The sequence below is a fragment of the Ictidomys tridecemlineatus genome, chromosome 3, assembly GCF_052094955.1.
Source record: "Ictidomys tridecemlineatus isolate mIctTri1 chromosome 3, mIctTri1.hap1, whole genome shotgun sequence".
In the NCBI taxonomy this organism is placed as follows: Eukaryota; Metazoa; Chordata; class Mammalia; order Rodentia; family Sciuridae; genus Ictidomys; species Ictidomys tridecemlineatus.
The window spans coordinates 53,367,764-53,386,621 of NC_135479.1; the positions used below are offsets into that span (position 1 = coordinate 53,367,764).

General features: G+C 47.0%; 1 protein-coding gene across 1 annotated transcript in view; it reads right to left on the minus strand.

Annotated features, from left to right (window-relative positions):
- Positions 1 to 5,476: 5,476 nt before the first annotated feature.
- The window catches only part of Stx8 (syntaxin 8), a 248,456-nt gene continuing 235,074 nt past the window's right edge, over positions 5,477 to 18,858 (minus strand). Inside the window, exon 8 of the mRNA XM_005332866.2 lies at positions 5,477 to 5,656. Within this exon, the coding sequence (XP_005332923.1) occupies positions 5,589 to 5,656 (68 nt within the window). The 3' untranslated portion in view covers positions 5,477 to 5,588. The remainder of the gene's footprint in view (positions 5,657 to 18,858) is intronic.

Genomic DNA, 18,858 nt, shown 5'->3' on the forward strand with positions numbered 1-18,858 from the left:
TTCTGTCTCCCAGTCTTTCTTGGTGGCCTGAGTTATGGGTGGTGGGCATGTAGGGAGGTAGGAGGGGATGGAATCTTCTGACAACTTAAGGAATATGGCCCTTTTGCCCCAGAACTCCCCAGCAAGACAGCCCAGGAGCTTGCTTTTATTTAAAAAAAAAAAAAAGACAGTTTGTTTAGAAAGTTCTGGGGGCTTGCTGGCTCTGAATGCAGAACTAAAAAGCCTCTCATACGCAATTGTCTGCTTATGTCCCCAAGTTACCACCCCTGGGACAGATCCTTGCTGCTTCCTGGATGGGGAGGAACCCAGGGGATGGAGGAAAGGGGGTTCCCTCTAATGTACCCATATGGCAGCAGTGGGGTGAGATGCCACCTTTGACCTTACCTGTTTGATTCAGAACCTGCAAATCTTCTGCCTTTCACGTATCCAGTTTCTTCTATTCAAAGCCAAGTAGAGACTCTAAGGGAACTAGGACTGGTGAAACTCAAGAAACCTTGCAACAGACTCCAGCCATTGCTGAAGGCTTCATGCAGAGCAGAGACTGGGAAGACGCCAGCACCATGCAGCCACCAGGAGCTGAGCTCACTGGGTTTTTGGAGAGGCTATATTTAAACTTCCACATGGTTGTGATCTCGTTATTAAATAAACAATCCAGCCATTAGGAGCATGTTGTGTTGCCACGCGAAGTGGAGCCCATCGGCACCAGGAAGCTGTAATTTCTGCACCCGGCTGTTTGGATGACAAGGCTCAGCCACCGACCTGATCTGGCCCCTCAGCAACAGGGATTCTAGTGGTCCCTCCTTCAAAGGTACAGGAAGCTGTCCTTTGCTGTGAGGCCAGCTGGCTGGAGATGCCATCATCCGCTGCTTCTCAAAACAGACACAGGCAGGCTCCAAGGACCTGGAGCTGTGCTCTAAGCCAGGGCCGGTGGGCACATGCACTCAAGGTGTCCCACTCGATCTTAGGAGCGAGTCCCTGTTGAAGACAATGCTTGACAGTGGGGTGGGGGTAGGGGGGGGACAAGAGGCAGACTTCAAGTGGCTGGACTGGTCAAGGAAAAAGTAAGACCTTTTTGTCATCTCCTATGCCTCTGTGGGCCAGCTTGACCATTTGCAAGATTTAAGACTCCCCTGAGGCTAAGAGGTCTGTGATGCCCTTGGCACTTTGAGACTCAGGTTTGGTCATTTTAGGTCAAGTGTCCAGTTCTTAAGAACTTTCATGATGTGGCTTTTTTCTGTCCATAAAGTTGTCTGTGCCTCAGTGTGCTGTGTCTCTTTGGGGATTCCATCACAGCCAGGAGCTGGGCTGCCAGCTGCGGCCCCAGGCCCAAGCCTGCAGGAAGCACACTGTTGATCAGAGACACATTTGAATGGGCACCGTGGTCAGCCCTGCTGCCTCTCAGGGCCTTCAGCCCTGGCTGGGGAGACAAGGTAACATCTGTACAACTCACCCAATACAGGAAATGTGCTGGGTTGCTGTGAAGCACTGGCCCAAGACAATAGGAAAGGCCCATTTTAGAGACTGGAATGTTGAAGTAAAAGGACACTGAGAGGTCCTCACCAGCGAATAGGGCCAGGCCAAAGCCCAGAGGGCTGCCAGGAGCAGATCTGCCTGGCTGCCCAAGCAGCAGTTGGGGAGGTTCACCGTTCATGAGGCCTCACTCCCCTCATCCCTGTGTCTCCCAGGGACAGTGTCTGGCACGGGGATGCCCACTCGTGGCAAGACTCACCCCTCAGTCTCCGATTTCGTTAACAGACATCTCTTTCCGTTCTCTTTTTAAGACTAAATAAAGACATATAAGAAATGCGCCAAGAAAAATGGGGAGTGAAAAGGGAGAAAGAGCCAGTGAGAAACACAGTATATAGACGGATTAACTTGTTGCTTTATCAAACTGGAGACTCGGTGGGACAGCGAGGCATTTCTGGAAAGAGGTCAAGGCCTTTTGTTACTGGCATGGAGCTGGGAGGAAGTCTGTGAAATCGTACAATTAGAGGAAAGAGGAGTTTGGGCTCCCTTTTAAAATAACAGGGAGAAAGCCCCTTTAACCCCAGCGGGGCTAGGTTTAAAACTCCAACTAGGTAAGAGATCTCGAGTCTGTGCACAAAGCTGCCAGTGTAACTCTGAACCTGAAGGAGAAGGAAAGAGGCTCACCTCTCCACCAGGAGGGAGGCGGCAGCTCTGCAGCTGGCTGCTGGCAGTTCTCTTTGATGGGTCAGGGGAGAGCCAGGTGGACAGTTCTGGAAGCTTAGGTACAGTCAGAATTCTGCAGCAGCCCCCATGGAAGGAAAGTTCTCAGGATCTGAGCTCAGAAGAGCACAGACCCAGGCAGGTTGGCTGGCTGCAGGCAGTAGAGAAAAGAAGGACAAGGGTTTTTAACATCAAGTCTCCAGAGGCTAGGTGCAGGCTGTGACTGCGACCTTGCAGAAGCATATGACTCCTTGAAAGAAGCATATGGTCCTCGACTGATGACAGCTGAGGTTTAGTGCAGTTATCAATAATCACAAAGTTTAAATGGAATGAAAGTACCAGCTGTACCCGGGGATCTGGATTTCTTTATATGGTATCTAGACTTAAAATGCTTATAATTAATAATCAGCTAAGTTAAACAATTCTTACGCTGTTATCTTAAATAAAGTTTATTTTCACTAAAAAGTTTCCGAGGTGCTGGGTGCTGTGGCCCCGGCTAGCCAATCTTCTTTATCTCCTTTATGAGGGCTTACAGCTCGACCCATCAATCTCACAGTATTTGCTTCAGGTCACCTGGGACTGTGGTCCTGACACTTTGGCAGGAGGTGGGGGCGACTATGATTTGTGAACCATGTTGGCAAATGCTACCTTTACATGAGCCACCTACTTTTACACGAGCCACATGTCCACATGTGGACACTATAAGGTTGGTCTTAAGAAAACAGGTCCCCAAAAGTGTTGCATCCCAGTCACCTGGGTATTCCTTGCCACTTCTAGTCTTGTAAGGACAGGTGTCTCACTTGGGAAACTCACGCCTTGAAGAAGACTGAAGGAGCTGGTCTCCCTGTGTGGCATGCACCTAGCCTCTGTATTCCCCAACATCTGAATGGTCTCCCTGTGTGGCATGCACCTAGCCTCTGTATTCCCCAACATCTGAATGGTAGGTCCTAGCTCTTTAACTTCCCAGGCATCTTTTCTTCCACTATTCTGACTGTGGATCCAGAGAAGTGAAGTAACTATTCTAGGGTCACACAGCTAGTAACACTGGGGCTGGGCCTAGAGCCCATTCAGCCAAAAGAACAGAAGCTGCTGTGTGCAGACATCAGCTCAGTGTTTTGCTTGAAAAGGCCTTTCAGTGTGACTGAGCCAGGACTCTGTGGCTCTGGTTCAAAGTCGTCCCACAAGTTGCCGGGGCTCCGTGCTGAGCAAGTCAAGAGGAGGTGAGAAAGTCAAACAGACTGTCAATGCCTCCTCTCCTGAGCCCCAGAGTGGGGGCCGGAGGCTCTAGGAGATGTAGTTTGTACAGATTTGGGGTTTCACACAGACTAGAAGATGTGGCTCTGAGGATTCCTGGTCTTCCATTGGGTGATCCATTAGCAACCGCCCCACCCTGACAAGGAAATGCATCCTGGGGCATGTTGCCATCCACAAGCCCTTGCCCAAGGTCCAGCAGGGCCTCTCCAGGAACACACCCGTGTGAAACAAACCTGCTCCTCTCTCCTCCCCTTCACTGTCGGTGTCCCTGAAGATGGCTCATGCTCATGGAGGTCCCATTCCTCCCATGTGGACACCTCCCAGCCACCCTGATAAGTCTTCTGGAAGGGCCTGGGCCTCCTCAAGAGGTCACTGGGCACCAGGGTCTAAACGGACAGGAGAGCTTGTTTTCCTGGCTGGCTCATTCTCACAGCCTCACGCCTCTGTCCTGCTGCACCAGGTTGAAAGAGGTGGCAGGCTCCTGAGCTCTGGATTTGGTGACCATCTGGCCCACAAGGTTCAGGTGAATTAGAGGCAGAATCCCTTTCTCAGCTGAGTCAAGTGACATGCTCTGTGCTTCCACCTGTGACTCGGTGCTCAACCAGGTGGTAGGGGGAGCTTGTCTCCTTTTTCTGGATGAGAACACAGAGGCACAGAAAAGAACCTGTTGTGGTCACAGATCTGGTGAGGGGTGTGGTCATCCTGGAGCTGTTCACTGCATATTCACACTTCCTTCCCAAACCCTCCTAATCTCCAGAGGTGATGTAGGACTAAATACTAGTTCTGGCCAGTGAGTTGAGAGCAGAGGTGATGGGTTCACTTCTGAACTGAACACTTCATTGCCAGAGTCCTCTTTTCCTCTGCCGGAGGGGCCTCAGTGGCTGTCCCATTGGCCTGAGTTCTGGAGCAAGGAGAGGTGGTGAGATCTAAGCAGGTGTCTGGACTCAGATTTTCCCTGCACACCTAGAGTCTTTGGTCTCAAGAACCCAGGAAATAACATCATGCTAGGCTATACCATGTCACTCTTCCTGGTGTCTGTCTCTGTCCAGAGGGGAATTCATGTCACATCATCTTGAGAAAGTTCAGAGGAGACCCTCCAACAGTCCCCTCCTCAGTGATATCATGTGCTTTGGCAACTGCTGGGTCATTGACCCTAATTCTTTTCCCTTCTACCACAGAGGCACAGTAAGGCCTGCTTCCCATCCTACTTTCTACACAGGGCGGAGAGAAGGCACGATACTTGGCCTTCTGTTCCCTTCTAATTTACCCATCCTGAGGGCCTGACATCCTTCGGGGGCTGGCCCCATCATCCCGTCTTTCTGAGCAATGCACACAAGTCCAGGCTCTGGGATACCCACATACATACTGCCAGAGCCAGTGTGGGAAGCAGACAGAGGCAGTGTTGTCCTTACTTCACGAGCGCTCCGTTTTTGAACCCTACACAGGACTTTACCACCTGATTGTGCCCTATTCTTACCCTTCAAGCAAGAGATTGGATTCTGGCTGCTTAGGAAGATGGTTCAACATTGAAAAGTGAGTTCATTATCCCCAAGCAAATGAAAAAGAACGTATTTTCAGGGAAGAAGGCAGTTACCAGAATCCAGAAATCTCTCTAAGCAGGAGCAGCTAGTGCCAGTAAGAGTGTGAACCCCGAGGGGAGACCTGGGTGGGGAAGGTTAGTGGGGTGTCTGCTTGGAAACTCCTTCTGCATGACCCTGACCTCACTCCAGCCTCACTGCCCGGACACACAAGGCACACAACTGTCCACTTGTTTCCTACATGGGGATGTAACATCTCCAAGCAGACCAGGCATCAAGGTTACAAACCGTCTACTAATTCGGCATCTCCCAAGAAGCCCAGCACACTGTGGGGTGGCTGGAATCCATTGGCAGCCATGGGGCAGTCAGGAAGGGACTACTTGAGGGACCCACTTGCTAGCATCAAAATGACCAAGTTTAAAATCAGAGGGCTACACTGGGCCAACATTCTAGGTAGCTCTCAAGCTGCTGAGCTATGAAGCATCACACATCAAGAGTTCAGAGCTGTGGGGGAATTTATTGAGAGCAGATTTTGCGTACCAAAAGGGTGCAGGGCATTTATTCCGTTGTCGTTGGCTGGTGTCACAGCGGGTGGTCCCTTTATTGCTATCAATTGGTTGGCCAGACTGCAACAACCACAATAGCCACGAGCAGCAATAAAATCACCATTATCATCCCTGAAAAACAGAAGAACATGCATCTTTTAATGATTCAGGAAAGCACTGCACATTCTATGAAGTATCTGCAAAAAGGGCAGTGGACATAGTTATGGCTTTGCAGGCTGGCGGATGCCGGCTCCTGGGGGCCTGGAAACAGCCTTTGTCACCTGGAGAGCTGTGCCAGTGCTCCTGACTGCAAGACTGAGAGGCCTGGGGGCAGGGCAGGTCTCTCCATTCAGCACTCCAGCAAGGGGTAGTGCGCAAAGCCTCCAGCTCCAGCTTCTGTGCGCCCCTTGGGCCACGAGGCCAGTGGAAACAGCTGAAGGTGTTCACCCTGTTACACAATTGAATTTTGTATTGGTGAAACACCAACAAAGCAAAGAACTTAAGAATTTTACAAAGAAATAGTCTAGAATTCATTTTTTCCACAATCCACGTAGCTTCACTTCGTCTTCTTGAGTCTGAAACACATCACTCACCTGTAAAAAGAGTACCCAGCAGACTAAAATTTTCTGTGGATATTTCTTGGATTAATATTTTTTAGTTTTATTTCCTAACACTTTTGGCTGGAGACCATGAAGGGCCCTCCCAGTCAGTCTGCCCACCAGGGCCAGGCATCTGGGCGTACTATTGCCCATTCCTTCACTACACATGGCTGACTTGGACCTGAGAGAAACAGCCCTTCATTCAACAAGCTCACTGATTTTTCCCCATTCACTTGCCCAGTATTGAATTCCAAGTGCTTAGTGTGTACCACATGCCACAGGTGACCTGGTATAGCCTAAAAGAACCAGGGCACGGCCACTACAGAGTAAGCACCAAGAAAAGCCTGCTAATCCAAGACTCCCAGGCTTCTGAGACTCAAGGGGGAAGTAAGGAGCAGATAAGGAAAATGTTTTTTATACAGTAACAAGCTGGGCAAAACACAAAGTGTCATTTGGCTACCAGGATAGCTCAGGAAGACTAAGATGCTGGTTCAAAGATGGGTCAGGCTGGGTGCTGTGGTGCACACCTGTAATCCCAGCGATTCAGAAGGCTGAGGCAAGAGGATCACAAGTTCGAGACCAGTCTTAGCCACCAAGTGAGACCCTGTCTCAAAAAGAGCTAGGATGTAGCTCAGTGGTACAGTGCCCTTGGGCTCAATTCCCGGTACCAAACAAACAAAAAAGACATAGCTCAGTGGTTTAGCACTTGCCAAGTATGCACAAGGTCCTGGGTTCAACCCCCAGCACTGCAAAGCAAACACCCCCCCCATCCCACAAACCAAAACAAACAAAACCCCAGAAAGGCCAGGATCCAAACAGTCTAATTCCTTCTCCTACAGGAGACCACAGGTTGCATGTAAGCCACCACCACATTACTGATCTTAATAGCTAGAGATACACCCTAGGTAACCAATGGCTATATCTGGCTATTTATACTGAAATTAATTAAGATTAAATAAAGTTAAAAATTCAATTTTTTAAGTTGCTCTAACTATATTTCAAGGGCTTAGCAGTTACATGTGGCCAGTGACTGCTGTGTTAGACAAGATAAAGAACATTTCCACCATTGCAGGAAGTCTTACAGGATAGCACTGACATAGAAGATAGATTTTGTTTTATTTTATTTATTTTATTTTTTTTTTGAGAGAGAGAGAGAGAGAGAGAGAGAGAGAGAGAGAGAGAGAGAGGTATTTTATTTTATCTCCTGCTGTTTCCCCAGTACCTACAACACCACCTGTACATATCCCACAATATATATTTGTTGAATGAATGCATGCATGGCTACTCATAGTCATTCACTCATTATGCTGGGGATTGAACCCAGGGGCACTTGATCACAGAGCTCCATCCCCAGCCCTTTTTATTTTTCATTTTGACACAAGGTCTCACTAAGTTGCTGAGGCTGACCTTGAACCTGCTATCTTCCTGCAACAGCCTCCTCAGTTGCTGGGAGTATAGGCATGCGCCACTGCGTGCCAAGCCTTTGCAGTCTTTTAAACGTTCATTCTATATTTGGTTACTTTCTTATACGCTTTTACTTCCTCTTGGGTCAGTTTTGTTAAATTACATGTTTCTGGGAAATTGTTCATTTTTCCCCCCTGAGTTTTCAAAATTACCACCATAAAAGTATTCACTATATTCTCTTCTGAACTCAATGCTATACCATATCTGTGTTCTTTTCCTTTCCAATATTGCTTATTTGTGAATTCTTTTTTCCTGACCACCCTTGACACAAGTGTTTCTCTTTTCATTAATCTCTTCCAAGAACAAGTTTTGACTCTGATCATCTTGTTTCCTCATCTGTTTTGTTAATTTCTGTTTTCATTTTTTAACATATATATGCATATACATTTGTGTGTGTGATGTTGCAGTTGGACACAGTTTTATTTATTGATTTTTATGTGGTGCTGAGGATCAAACCCAGCACCTCGCACACCTCGCCCATGCTAGGCGAGCACTCTACTGCTGAACCGCAACCCCAGCCCTCTGCTTTTATTTTTGCTAACAGTATCTTTGGATTTACTCTGTTAGTCTTTCTCTAAATTCTTGAATTGAAAATTAACTCACTCATTTTCCATCTTTCTTTTTTTTTTTAAAATATTATGCCTACACTTGATACAGAATAATTTTCTAATTTCTAAATATTTTTAAATATTCAAAAGTGATTTCTTCCAATAATTACTTAGAAACGTGTCTATAATTTTTCAATTATACTGAAACAAGCTTATCAAAACATGCATGTACTATATTTTGAAACAAAAACACTTGCTTTCCACTGGTCACAAGGTAGTCACAAGTACTATTAATACTATTACTGTGGTTTGCTGCCTGCATTTGAACTTAATGAAAATGTTAATTCCAATAAGACAGTAATGAAAATAAGAATACAATTTGTGCCAGGTTTGGTGGTATATGCCTATAATTCCAGTGACTTGCAAGGCTGAGACGGAAGGACTGTAAGTTCAAGGCCACCTGGACAACTTAGGAAGACCCTGTCTCAAAAAAAAAAAAAAGCAAAGGTGGGGGGGGGAATGTAACTCTGTGCTTGTTTACCATGTGCAAGGCCCTGGGTTCAATCCCAAACACTGCCCACTGCCCCCTGATTCCCAAAAGAATGCACTTTGCTTTCCATCCAAGTTCATAGACTTCCTGAATTTAATCCACAGGCCCTCAGGGTTCAATGTAGATCAGGTACTGTAAATTTTAAACCTATGATTTTGAATATTGAAAAAGGACTTAGGTGAGGTCCCTTGTCATCTCCCCGTGATAGTGAGTCAGTCTTTATTAATAGAGCCTCTTTCTCTAAGGATTTCATCTTTAGAAAGTCCCCGTCTCAGGAAAGTAAGGGTTTGTTCTCAGTCTTCAATCACTGGACACAAACCTGAGATGTACATCAGGGGCCTGCACACTGTAGTCCACGAACCAATTCTGGTTGTGGTCTGTTTTTGTACAATCCGTGAGCTAAGAATAGTTTCTGCATTTTTAAAGGGTTGTCAAAAAAGTAAAAGAAGGAAGAGATGCGACATGCTGTCTGTGTCTGCAGAGCTTGAACCATTTATTATCTGGTTCCTTACAGAAGTGTGCCGACCCCCGCCGTGTACCGCTAAGACCCTGGGGTGTATCACTATGACTGATAACGACCCAGCTGCAGCACTGGTTCATTCCCTTAGGTTCTGTTTTTTAATCCTTCCCTCATTTCTTTCATCTAAGGATTTCCTTTTTTTCCTTGTAAATCCAGCTATGCACTAACATTTCAGGGTGGGGTTATAATATTCTAGCTAGTATTTCAAGATGTCTGCAGTGAGAAGAGTCTGGGTGTGTGTGTTAACATATCTAAGTTCATCTTCTCACCAGATCCAGAACAAAACTCTCCATTCATTTCTGTCTCCAAAGACATCTGAAGGTTGACCACAAGTTCTAAGTGGGCAGGAGTTCAACGATTCTGGGGTCATTCTGCTACATGTTGTGTTCCCAACAAGGGTGTAAACTTTATGCTGTGCAGTGTGGGGAGAAGACAATGGGCAGGATGGACAGACTGAGAGACACATCGAGCCAGTGCTTGGTATTCCAGGGTTTAGGCACCCCTGGGATGAGCAGGAGGAGCTGCCTGGGGAAAAGAGGGAGACAAGCAGAATGTTTTAGGAAGAGCCACTGTCACCGTCTCAGGCAGGTTCGCAGTGGAGGGTGTGAGTGTGGGATGGTGCAGGCACTTGAGGCTGAGAAGCTCCTTATGCAGCAAGGGTCCTCAACCCAGCCAGGGTCCTCTGCCAAGGCCCAGAGTAGAGGCCCATACAAATGAGCTTGAATTTATAAACCCAGGGTGATGATGATAGGAAAACAAGTGGTGAGAACAAAGGAATCAAGAATGACAACAAATCTGATCAGGAAGACAGAAACATCCATCTGGTTTTCGTTTATACTCACAAAGGCTGAAATGCAAGGGAAGAGGCCTCTGGGCCTGAGCGCCTCCCCACCTTCCCCTCCTGCCAGCTCAGGCTTGATGGCTGCAGTGCACTAACCTGTTTCCAGCTCTCTCGCCCATTCTCCTCCAGGCTGCGGCTGGAACAGTCTCTCTCCAGCATCATCTGACCAGGTTACCTCTGCCCCAAGTCCCCAGTGGCTGGGACTGAGATCCAGGCTCTGCAGGGGCCCCGAGGGCCCAGAGCTCAGGCCATCAGGCCTTCTTCACTTCTCAATATGCTACACTCCGGCCCACCCCCAGGCTTTCACACCTGCTGTCCTTCCCACCCAGAGATCTCCCCAACTCGACCCACTTAATCCCCAAACCCCAGCATCAGTGTTGCTTCTCAAAGGTCTCTTTCTGGACCCCCAATTACAAGACTCTTTGTCTCTCTATGAACTTATCAAAATCATTGTCTGTCGCCTCTGCTGGCACTCGAGCATCTACAGCGGAGACTGTGCTTTCTCATTTACCATCATAATCTCAGTATTTAACACAAAGCTGGCACATAAAAAGAGGCACCATGCAAATACAGTAAGCGCACCATGCAAATACAGTAATATTCACAGATACAGTGAATATTTGGAAGGTACAAGCAAAGATAATAAGAAAGGCCCAGAAGAAACAGTCCGCAGGGAGGGAGAAGCTGAGAAAATGTCAGGAGGACAACAAGGCTGATAGCAACCAAACACCAAAGAGACTCTAAGACAAGGAAAAAAAGTTTCTGGATCCTGGAGACCTTGACAGGGCAGTTTCAGTCAAAGAGCAGGTGGGATTATCGGAACTATTAAGATACAGTGAGGCCTTTTAAAGTTGCCAATTTGTCTGTCACTGAAACTGTGAATTAGACAAATTATGCTACAGAAAAGGCATGATAGGGGGTACACACTACCTCAGAGGAATGAAAATGCATTTCACTCTTGACATCTTAGACGGAAAGTTGATAACATGTGATAAACTGGGTGCTTGTCCAAAAATGAAAAGGGGATATTGAGAGCAATGACAAATAAGACATTTACATTTTAAACCCTTTCAGAGCAAACATGAGTCCTTTGGGTAGAGATTTTTAACAGGCTTAAATAAATTGGTGTGCACCGAGGGTCAACAAAGGAAGTCATTTTAAGGTGGCAAGTGACAGGGGCCAGTAAAAGCCAATTGCAGCCTTTAGGATTCTTGAGGCCAAAGAGAAGATGTTTACATACCTTATCATAGTGGATCCCTCCTTACAAAGAAGCTTTCTTGCAATGTGATAACAGCACCACCTTTCTGAATGGAAGAGGATTAGGGAATAGAAACCAAGGAAGTTTTCAAAACCAAGGAAAGCTAGGGCCTGCCACACACAGAATATTCAGAGATCCAGGCTTTGTGCTCGGTGCTGTGGGAGTGTTGCAAACAACCACTCTTCTCTCTGTTTTATACACATGAGGAAGCTGAGGTTCTGGAAGGTTAACTCTCCTAACTAAGGCCCTGGAGCTAGTAAGAAGAGCTAGCACATGAATCCAGGTGGGTTTGCCTCCTGGCCTTCTTCACCCCCCGGGGGCCACCAGAGCATGTGTCTGTATAGGGCAGGGTCTGACACCCACAGAGCACATGCTCTATCAGGAAAAGAGGCCCAGACTCCTTGGGCTGAAGTACTTGGATATGGTTTCTCCTGGCTTCATCCAATTATTTTCTCCTTCCTTCCACTTTTTATGGTGGAAAACTTGAAATAGTCACAGAAAGAGTCCACTAAACCATGAGGAGCCATCACCCAGCTTTCAAGGATCAGTTCATGGCTGGCCTGGCTTTATCTGCGCCCACACCTGCTCCCTGTGTTCAGTTAGTATCTGGAATCAAATCCCAGGCATATTTCATCGACAAGTATTCAGTAAGTGTCACTAAAAGATAAGGCACCCTGCTAAAGAAGCACAGCCACACAGAACCACAGAGGGTTTGACACTTCCCAAGATGGAGGCAGGGCAGAGCCTCCAGCCTTCCTGACAAAGAGGAGTGGAGCCAGCTTGGAGGACGTGGGAGACAGTGCTGCTCGTGGTCCTGGGAAGAACTCGAGCTGTACTGAGTCACGTATGAAAGACAGACCTTAGTTCTTCTGCCTCCAAATACCGTTCAAGCCTCAGGGGGTCTCGTCATCCATCCCCAGCTAAGGAAATGTTTGACATTTTGGAACGAAAAAGACAGTTGAACCTCTGGGAACCTGCCAACTCTGAAACAATGAATGCTCTCTGCCCTCGACCCTAGGACGGAACACCTGGCGAGGCTCCTGACTTCAGAATCGTTTCCTCTGCACTTCACTCAGCTCCTGCCTTGGTACTGCCGGCACCTGGCAGGGCAGATGTTCCCTCCCAGTACTCAAGAGTCCCTTTCAGGGGCAGGCATGGGGTGCCAGGGTTACAAGAGTGGAAAAAATGTCCATTTCCTCTGGTCAGTTTACCAGATGAGTATTACTCAACCACTTACAATATTTACAAGTCCAGCTCATGGCAATTAAAAAAAGATGTAAGAAAACAAACTTCTTTTCAAACTGGGAAAGGACATTAAACATAGTCTCTCAGGAACAGGAGAGTGTTTTTTGAAGATTGTTCATCTGGATTGATAGTCTACACTTTTTTCCAGTGAAACACTGGAAACCAGTAAGTGATGGGGCCTAGCCTGCCAACACCTCCACCACGGTCGAGCATAGGTAACAGCCCTTGTACTAACTGGCATGGAGGAAGAGGGGACAGAGGCGGAGTATATGCAGTCTGGCTTTTCCTGGGATGGTGAGGACAGATCTCCGTATTGGTGCCTTCTATCCTGCCATGGCAGAGCAGTGTGGGGGGGGTGAGCGTGATGAGAGGAGCGGGGTAGAAGGATGCAGGGGTGGGAGGTAGGGGAAGATAAGGGGTATTCTTATCTGGACGGTCTTGTCATAAGGAAAGCCATCCTGGCAGCCCACCATTGTTGGTTGTTTTGAATCAAAATACACATTCTTGTTGGCTACCTTATATTTCTGCACTGGAGGAGGCTGGGCCAATGAGCAACCCCCACACAGCTAATGACCTCTAAAGAGCGGTGCAACCTTCTGAATGACTCCTGTGGTGGGTTGTTTTTTCTCCAGTTGTGCTGTCAATAGGTGGCATTTGCTCATGTATTAACCAGCTGGTTTTTCACTGATCAAATGAATTCTTTGCAGAAGACTGAGCTGAGGTGCAGAATGCCCAGGAAAAGAGAAAAAAAAAAACTGTAATATTTGTTTTCAAAAGTTCATGTAAATGTTCCCTTTAATCCCATTACTGGGCAAACAAGCTAAGAAAAGAGTAGGTCATGTGGAGAAGGTGAATGTATTTACATTCTGATGCTCCGGATTGAGCAGGGAGAACTGCCGTTGCCCTTGAATTCTCCCCCTAGACCTGCTGCTCTGGAGCTGGGTTTGCTCTGCTTGGTGGCTGTATGGTGTGGACCCCACAGTCTTCCTCCAACTGGCCTGGCAGCCAGCTGGGCCACAGAACCAGAAACTGGTTGTGGGGAGAGGGAGATCCAACCACTGATCTTGCCCCTCTTGAATCTACCCCTGTGGGTGTACATTTCTCCTTAATAAAGCTTTTGCGAAAGTACTGTGCAAAATCTTTCTTGATATTCTGCATTCGCTTTTATTCTTATGCTGCATTCCAAATAATCTCTATAAGGTTTCCTTTCTATTTCATGGACTGACCTTCCTCTGCAGCTCCTCTGCAGGGGTTACCTTCCTTTCCTCAATGGATCCCAGCTGTCTTCCCCCTCAGCCTACAGGCTCGACCCGTCCTCGGCCAACCCCAGGCCCACAACCATCTACATCCTCCACGATGGCTGCTCAGTCCTACACATCCTGGAGACCCAGAGTAATTTACAGCAAGGCTGTGACTCAGGAACAACTGTCCTTCATCTTCAAATTCTTATGGAATATTTCTTTCCTTAGGACATAAGATCTCCAGACACATGTATCATGCAGTCCAACATGGTGGAGGGGTACTGGTTGTACAGTCAGGGACACTGGACTTCAATTCTGCCACTTACTAGCTATGACAAATTGGGAAAGTTTCTTAACTCTGAGTGTGGTTCCACCATCTGTAAAATGAGAGTAAAATAATACTGACCTCATAGGCTTGGTGTGAGGATTTCATAAAGCAAAGTCCATTAAACTTCTAGAACATAACTGGCTCTCGATAAACTGGATCTATGCCGTCAATAATGACTGCTCCCGTCTAGCTGCCTGAGGAAAGTACCTTGTGTATGGCAGATGCTCTGCAAATGTCCTGTGAGAGAGCCAGTCTCCCAGTGTAACAACAGAAATAACATGTCATTCATTCCAAAAGACAGGGAAGAGGAGCAAAAACAGAGGAACACCTGGGTGGCATTTGCTGTAGAGACAGAGATCAATTCTAGCTGGGGCTGTCGGTGATGACGGGCGTCCAGGAAAGGTTGGAAGTTCAGAGTGGAATATCTGGCAGCATCCGTTTCGGTTATTAGCTACAGGAAGGGCAGCTGTGATGGGCAAATTCTGGCTGAAGTCAAAAGGCAAGGGGGCCACAGCCAAGTGGACACCAGGTGAGAGGAGCTGTGAAAAACCCACACGTAAAAGCCTTTGAGGAAGCAGAGGTCAAAACAGGGGCACTTGCTCAAGATGGGGTCACAGGCACAGGCGAGAGAAGGTTAAAGCAAACCAAAAGAGGAACCCAAGGTACAATCCATTCAGCTACATGGTAGGAGGGGCAGAGAGGAACCCAGAGGCCAGGGAGCCCAGGCAATCTGGTTATTTGGGCACAAATCACAGTGATGATAACAATAAGGATACTGAGTCCGATATTAGCAGCCTAACGAGCAGAAGTCACGATAAGAGCACCGTTATGCCGTTGAATACAAGTGCTCATAAAGTTTTAGTGTGCCCAAATCCCATGCTATTGTCACCATAAGGCAATGAAATGGAGCTGACAGGGAAACAATCTCCCCCAATTTATAGATAAGAAAATGGAGACTCAGAAGCTAAGTGGGTGAAGAGGAGAGCAGAGACTCCCAGTGCCTGAACCATACTCCCTTAAGGGAGCCCTATGAAGACAGCCAGCCCATGGCAGGCCTGGTTTTAGGCAAATGGCCACACTCTGGGAGGGAACATCAGGGAGATCAGTGGACTCAGGAGCCAGGAGGTCAGGATGGGAGGAGGCAACGGGGTGGGGGAACGAGATCCTGCAGGACAAAGGTGGCAAACCATGGACTGTGGTATGGAAGTGACAATGTGACTCCTCAAAGAAACACATTACGAGACAAAAAAAAAAAAAAAAATCAGCTTCTGAATAGGATCTGCTTATGCTCTGGTTCTGACTGGAAAGAAAGGGGGAATTAAGCAGATCTTCACTTTATTTCTGTTTTGTGTCACGCCGACGAACAGTGATCGACAGTCTCTGCCTTTAGACGGGGTGCAGGAACAGTGTAGTGCAAAGAGGGGGGTTTTGCAGGGACCTGCATGGCTCCTTTGCTCTCTGGGAGAGCCACCTACACCTCTGCGGGCTGCCCTCCTCAGGGGTCACGCTAGCAACATGCATGTCCCAAGCCTCAGATTGGGGGTTGGGGTGATGTTTTGCAAGGACCCAGGGCCTGGCACATGGCCAGTGCTGACTAACTGTTGGTCGTGTTCTTCTGAATATCACCAGCTTCCCAAGGGAAGGACTGTGATCTTTTTCATGGTGACTCTGGAGGGACCAGGCCAGTGCCCCCAGGTATGGGGTGGATTCGTGCTGAGTGATGTTGGGAAGACAGAGACCCCTCTCTAGCCCTGACACCTAGCCCACCTCTGAAGGCAGTTTGGACATGGAGAGGAGTCGCCTATCAGTCCCTGTGCCCCTCACAATGCTGAAAAGAGGGAGGGAAGTTCTGTGACAACTTGAATGAAGAGAAAGCAGTGACCCTGGGGGAGAGAGGTGTGGAGAGAGACATCTGGGGGCCAGAGGGAGCAAGAGCACTCAGCAGGAAGCAGGAATCAGGGGAGGTGACCTAAAAGGCGTGGGGGTTGGGACGAAAGGGAAAAATGGGCTGGCCTAGAAACAGGAAATTAAAAGGAATTAAGACTCCCAGAGACGGGGCACAGGAGCTGGACGGCGGCCTAGTAAGAGGCAGGCTCTGGAGTCTGGACTGGGGATCCAGGGCACTAGCACCTGGGCAGGCGTCAGGTAGATGTGGAGCAGCAGCTGCAGTCCCCAGGCCACGGTTAGGCTAACGCTTGGTCAATGGACTCCCCATTCCTGGGCCAGGGCACATCAGGTAGCAACAAGGTGTCAGACTTGGTCAAACTGTCCTGAAGCTGAACAAGAGCACTGCTCTGGATAGGACTTCCCCAAGAGAGTCTGATGCACACACACCAGAACCTGACTCAACACTTGTTTGTTGAGTGCCTACTGTGCGTCAGGTCCAACGGATGCAAAGATGCGTATTTGGCTCTTTATGAGCCTGTTGGTCTCAGGAGAGAGGCAGAAAATCAACTCCATTCCTAACCACCCCCAAAGCAAAAACAGAACCCTGCAGATGATAACCGTCCCTTAGAGGGAGTAGATAAAAACTCAGCCATTATTGTTGCTTCCTGAACAGAAAGTGCTGAGTAGTTTCTAGGCCCCATCTGTGTTCTTAAAGTGTTATTCATTTCCCTTCCCCAAAATAAGTTCAGCTCAGCAATCACCACAATTCAACAGCAGAATCCAATTGTAAATAGATAATCCTTCATATCAGCAATCAAAAGCAGCGTATTACGAGTTGTCAAGTCAATAATTTAATGCCAATTCTCTGGCGCATCAATATTTGCTGAGAAATATCCCCTTCCTTGTGCTGCGTGTTACCCCTGGGAATGTGAATCTGTCTAGAATCTGGCAGAAATTCAAGTGTCTTGGAAAAAACGGTCAGGAACTTTGTTATGGATATCTTGTTTTGACAATTCCCTCTCGACTGAGTGTCAAAAGATTTCTGGATGGCTCCAGTCAGGCTACAGATTGTCCACCACAAACCCCTTCATTTGTCCTGCCTGGACTGGACTATCACCTGGCATCAATTATGGACACCTGGCAAGGTGACGCCAGGGCAATTCTGCTAAAGTTCTACCCCATGTAGGGAAAGGCAGGGCACAGAGGCATAGCTTTGTCAACCCACCAAATGTTTATCCTTCTAATTAGTTAAAAGCAAATCGTCCCACCAAGATGCCAAAGGCTACTGGGTGGCAGATCTGATCAGTCACTGAGTTCCAAATCTCAGAACAACATATTACAGGGGTGGCCCAGTAGCCATGTCTGTTCAACTTGACCCTGCTCTCTGTACACAGCTGACGTGAGGGAGCCTAGTGGAAGCCAAACAGGTTTTCTCCAGGAATTTTGGATTTTGAACTGAGCACAATTGGGGCTCAGTCACAGTAATGGTAACACTCAAGCCACAATGGTCACAAACAGCCCAGAGTGTCCTACACCCACCTTCCTTCTAATCCCTCCTTAGATGTTATTGGTTCGATCATCACATATATTCTTACAAGTAAGCCAACACTGTTCAAATAAGGTTTTTGTGGTTTTTTTTTTTTAAAAACCTAAATGAACCAAAGTTGTCATCTCTTACTTGAACCCAAGATCTTTCAGTAGAGAGATCATCAGCAAAAATAACTGTCTTTGTTATTTGGAACAGTATTTGGAGAATGATTTTACTTTAGTCTTGAAAGGATAGTTTCAAGGCACTGTTGTAGCATGTGGCCTTGAGTTGTATCTCCTCACTCTGAATGTGTCAGGGTCCCAACAGAAATAGATGTCACCATTACAATAAAGTGTTCCCAGATATCTTCCAAACTCTTCTTTTTCATAGTCATAATCCTATTATTTTATAACTGTTCTTTAATTAATGTTATAGATGTTGTTCTGAAGAGTCAAGGTATAAAAAAGATGGCTCAAGTTCTGGGGCAAGAAGTACTTAGAGCCAACTGTCAGGACAGAAAAGCTTACCCTCTGTAAACAAAGCTAACAGGAACACATTGGATGGGCCAAACTCGTTGCTTAGAGCCTTCCCTGGGGGGATCCCTTCTTCCCAGGGCACCAGTGTACAGGGTTTCTGGTTCAGGCAGGTCCCAGGCAAATGCACATAGCTCTCACTACCATGGTGCTGCTAACCATGTCCATGACCATGGTGCTAGGCACTTGATACTCATTATACACATTATACATTGAAAACTCAATGAATGTTTAAGCAACAAATAAAATAGAAGCTCCTCACTTCTGATATGGTTATAAAGGCAAAAAAAATACTACTATCCTCTGTATTCTGTATTTCTAGGGTAGTTTTTATCAAATATTGATTGAGCACATACTAGCAATGAACAAGATGAACAAAAACCTCTCTGCTCTCATTGAAATGATGCTGGGGGTGGGTGGTAGAGGGCAAAGACAGACAAAAACAATAAGGCAATATACTAGGTAGAATATGCTAACCGTGCCATAAAGAAAAATATGCTTATCTTTTGTTGGTGCATATCTTAGGTGGTGGCTCAAAGGTTCAAAGGGTATAATGAGGAGGGAGTGTTAATACTTTCCAGAAACTGGCCATCCTACAGGGGGATTTGGAAATATACTGGGTAAGATCAGGGTGCTTCCTACACAGCATCAGGAAGCTGCCACCCTTTAATGTTAATAATATATAAGCTTAGAAATAACACTACTTAGAAATAACATTACCAAAGTTTGCTGGAATGAAGGGTGATGTAATGACAACTGGAAACAGAAAGGGGACTTATTATGAAAAAGCAG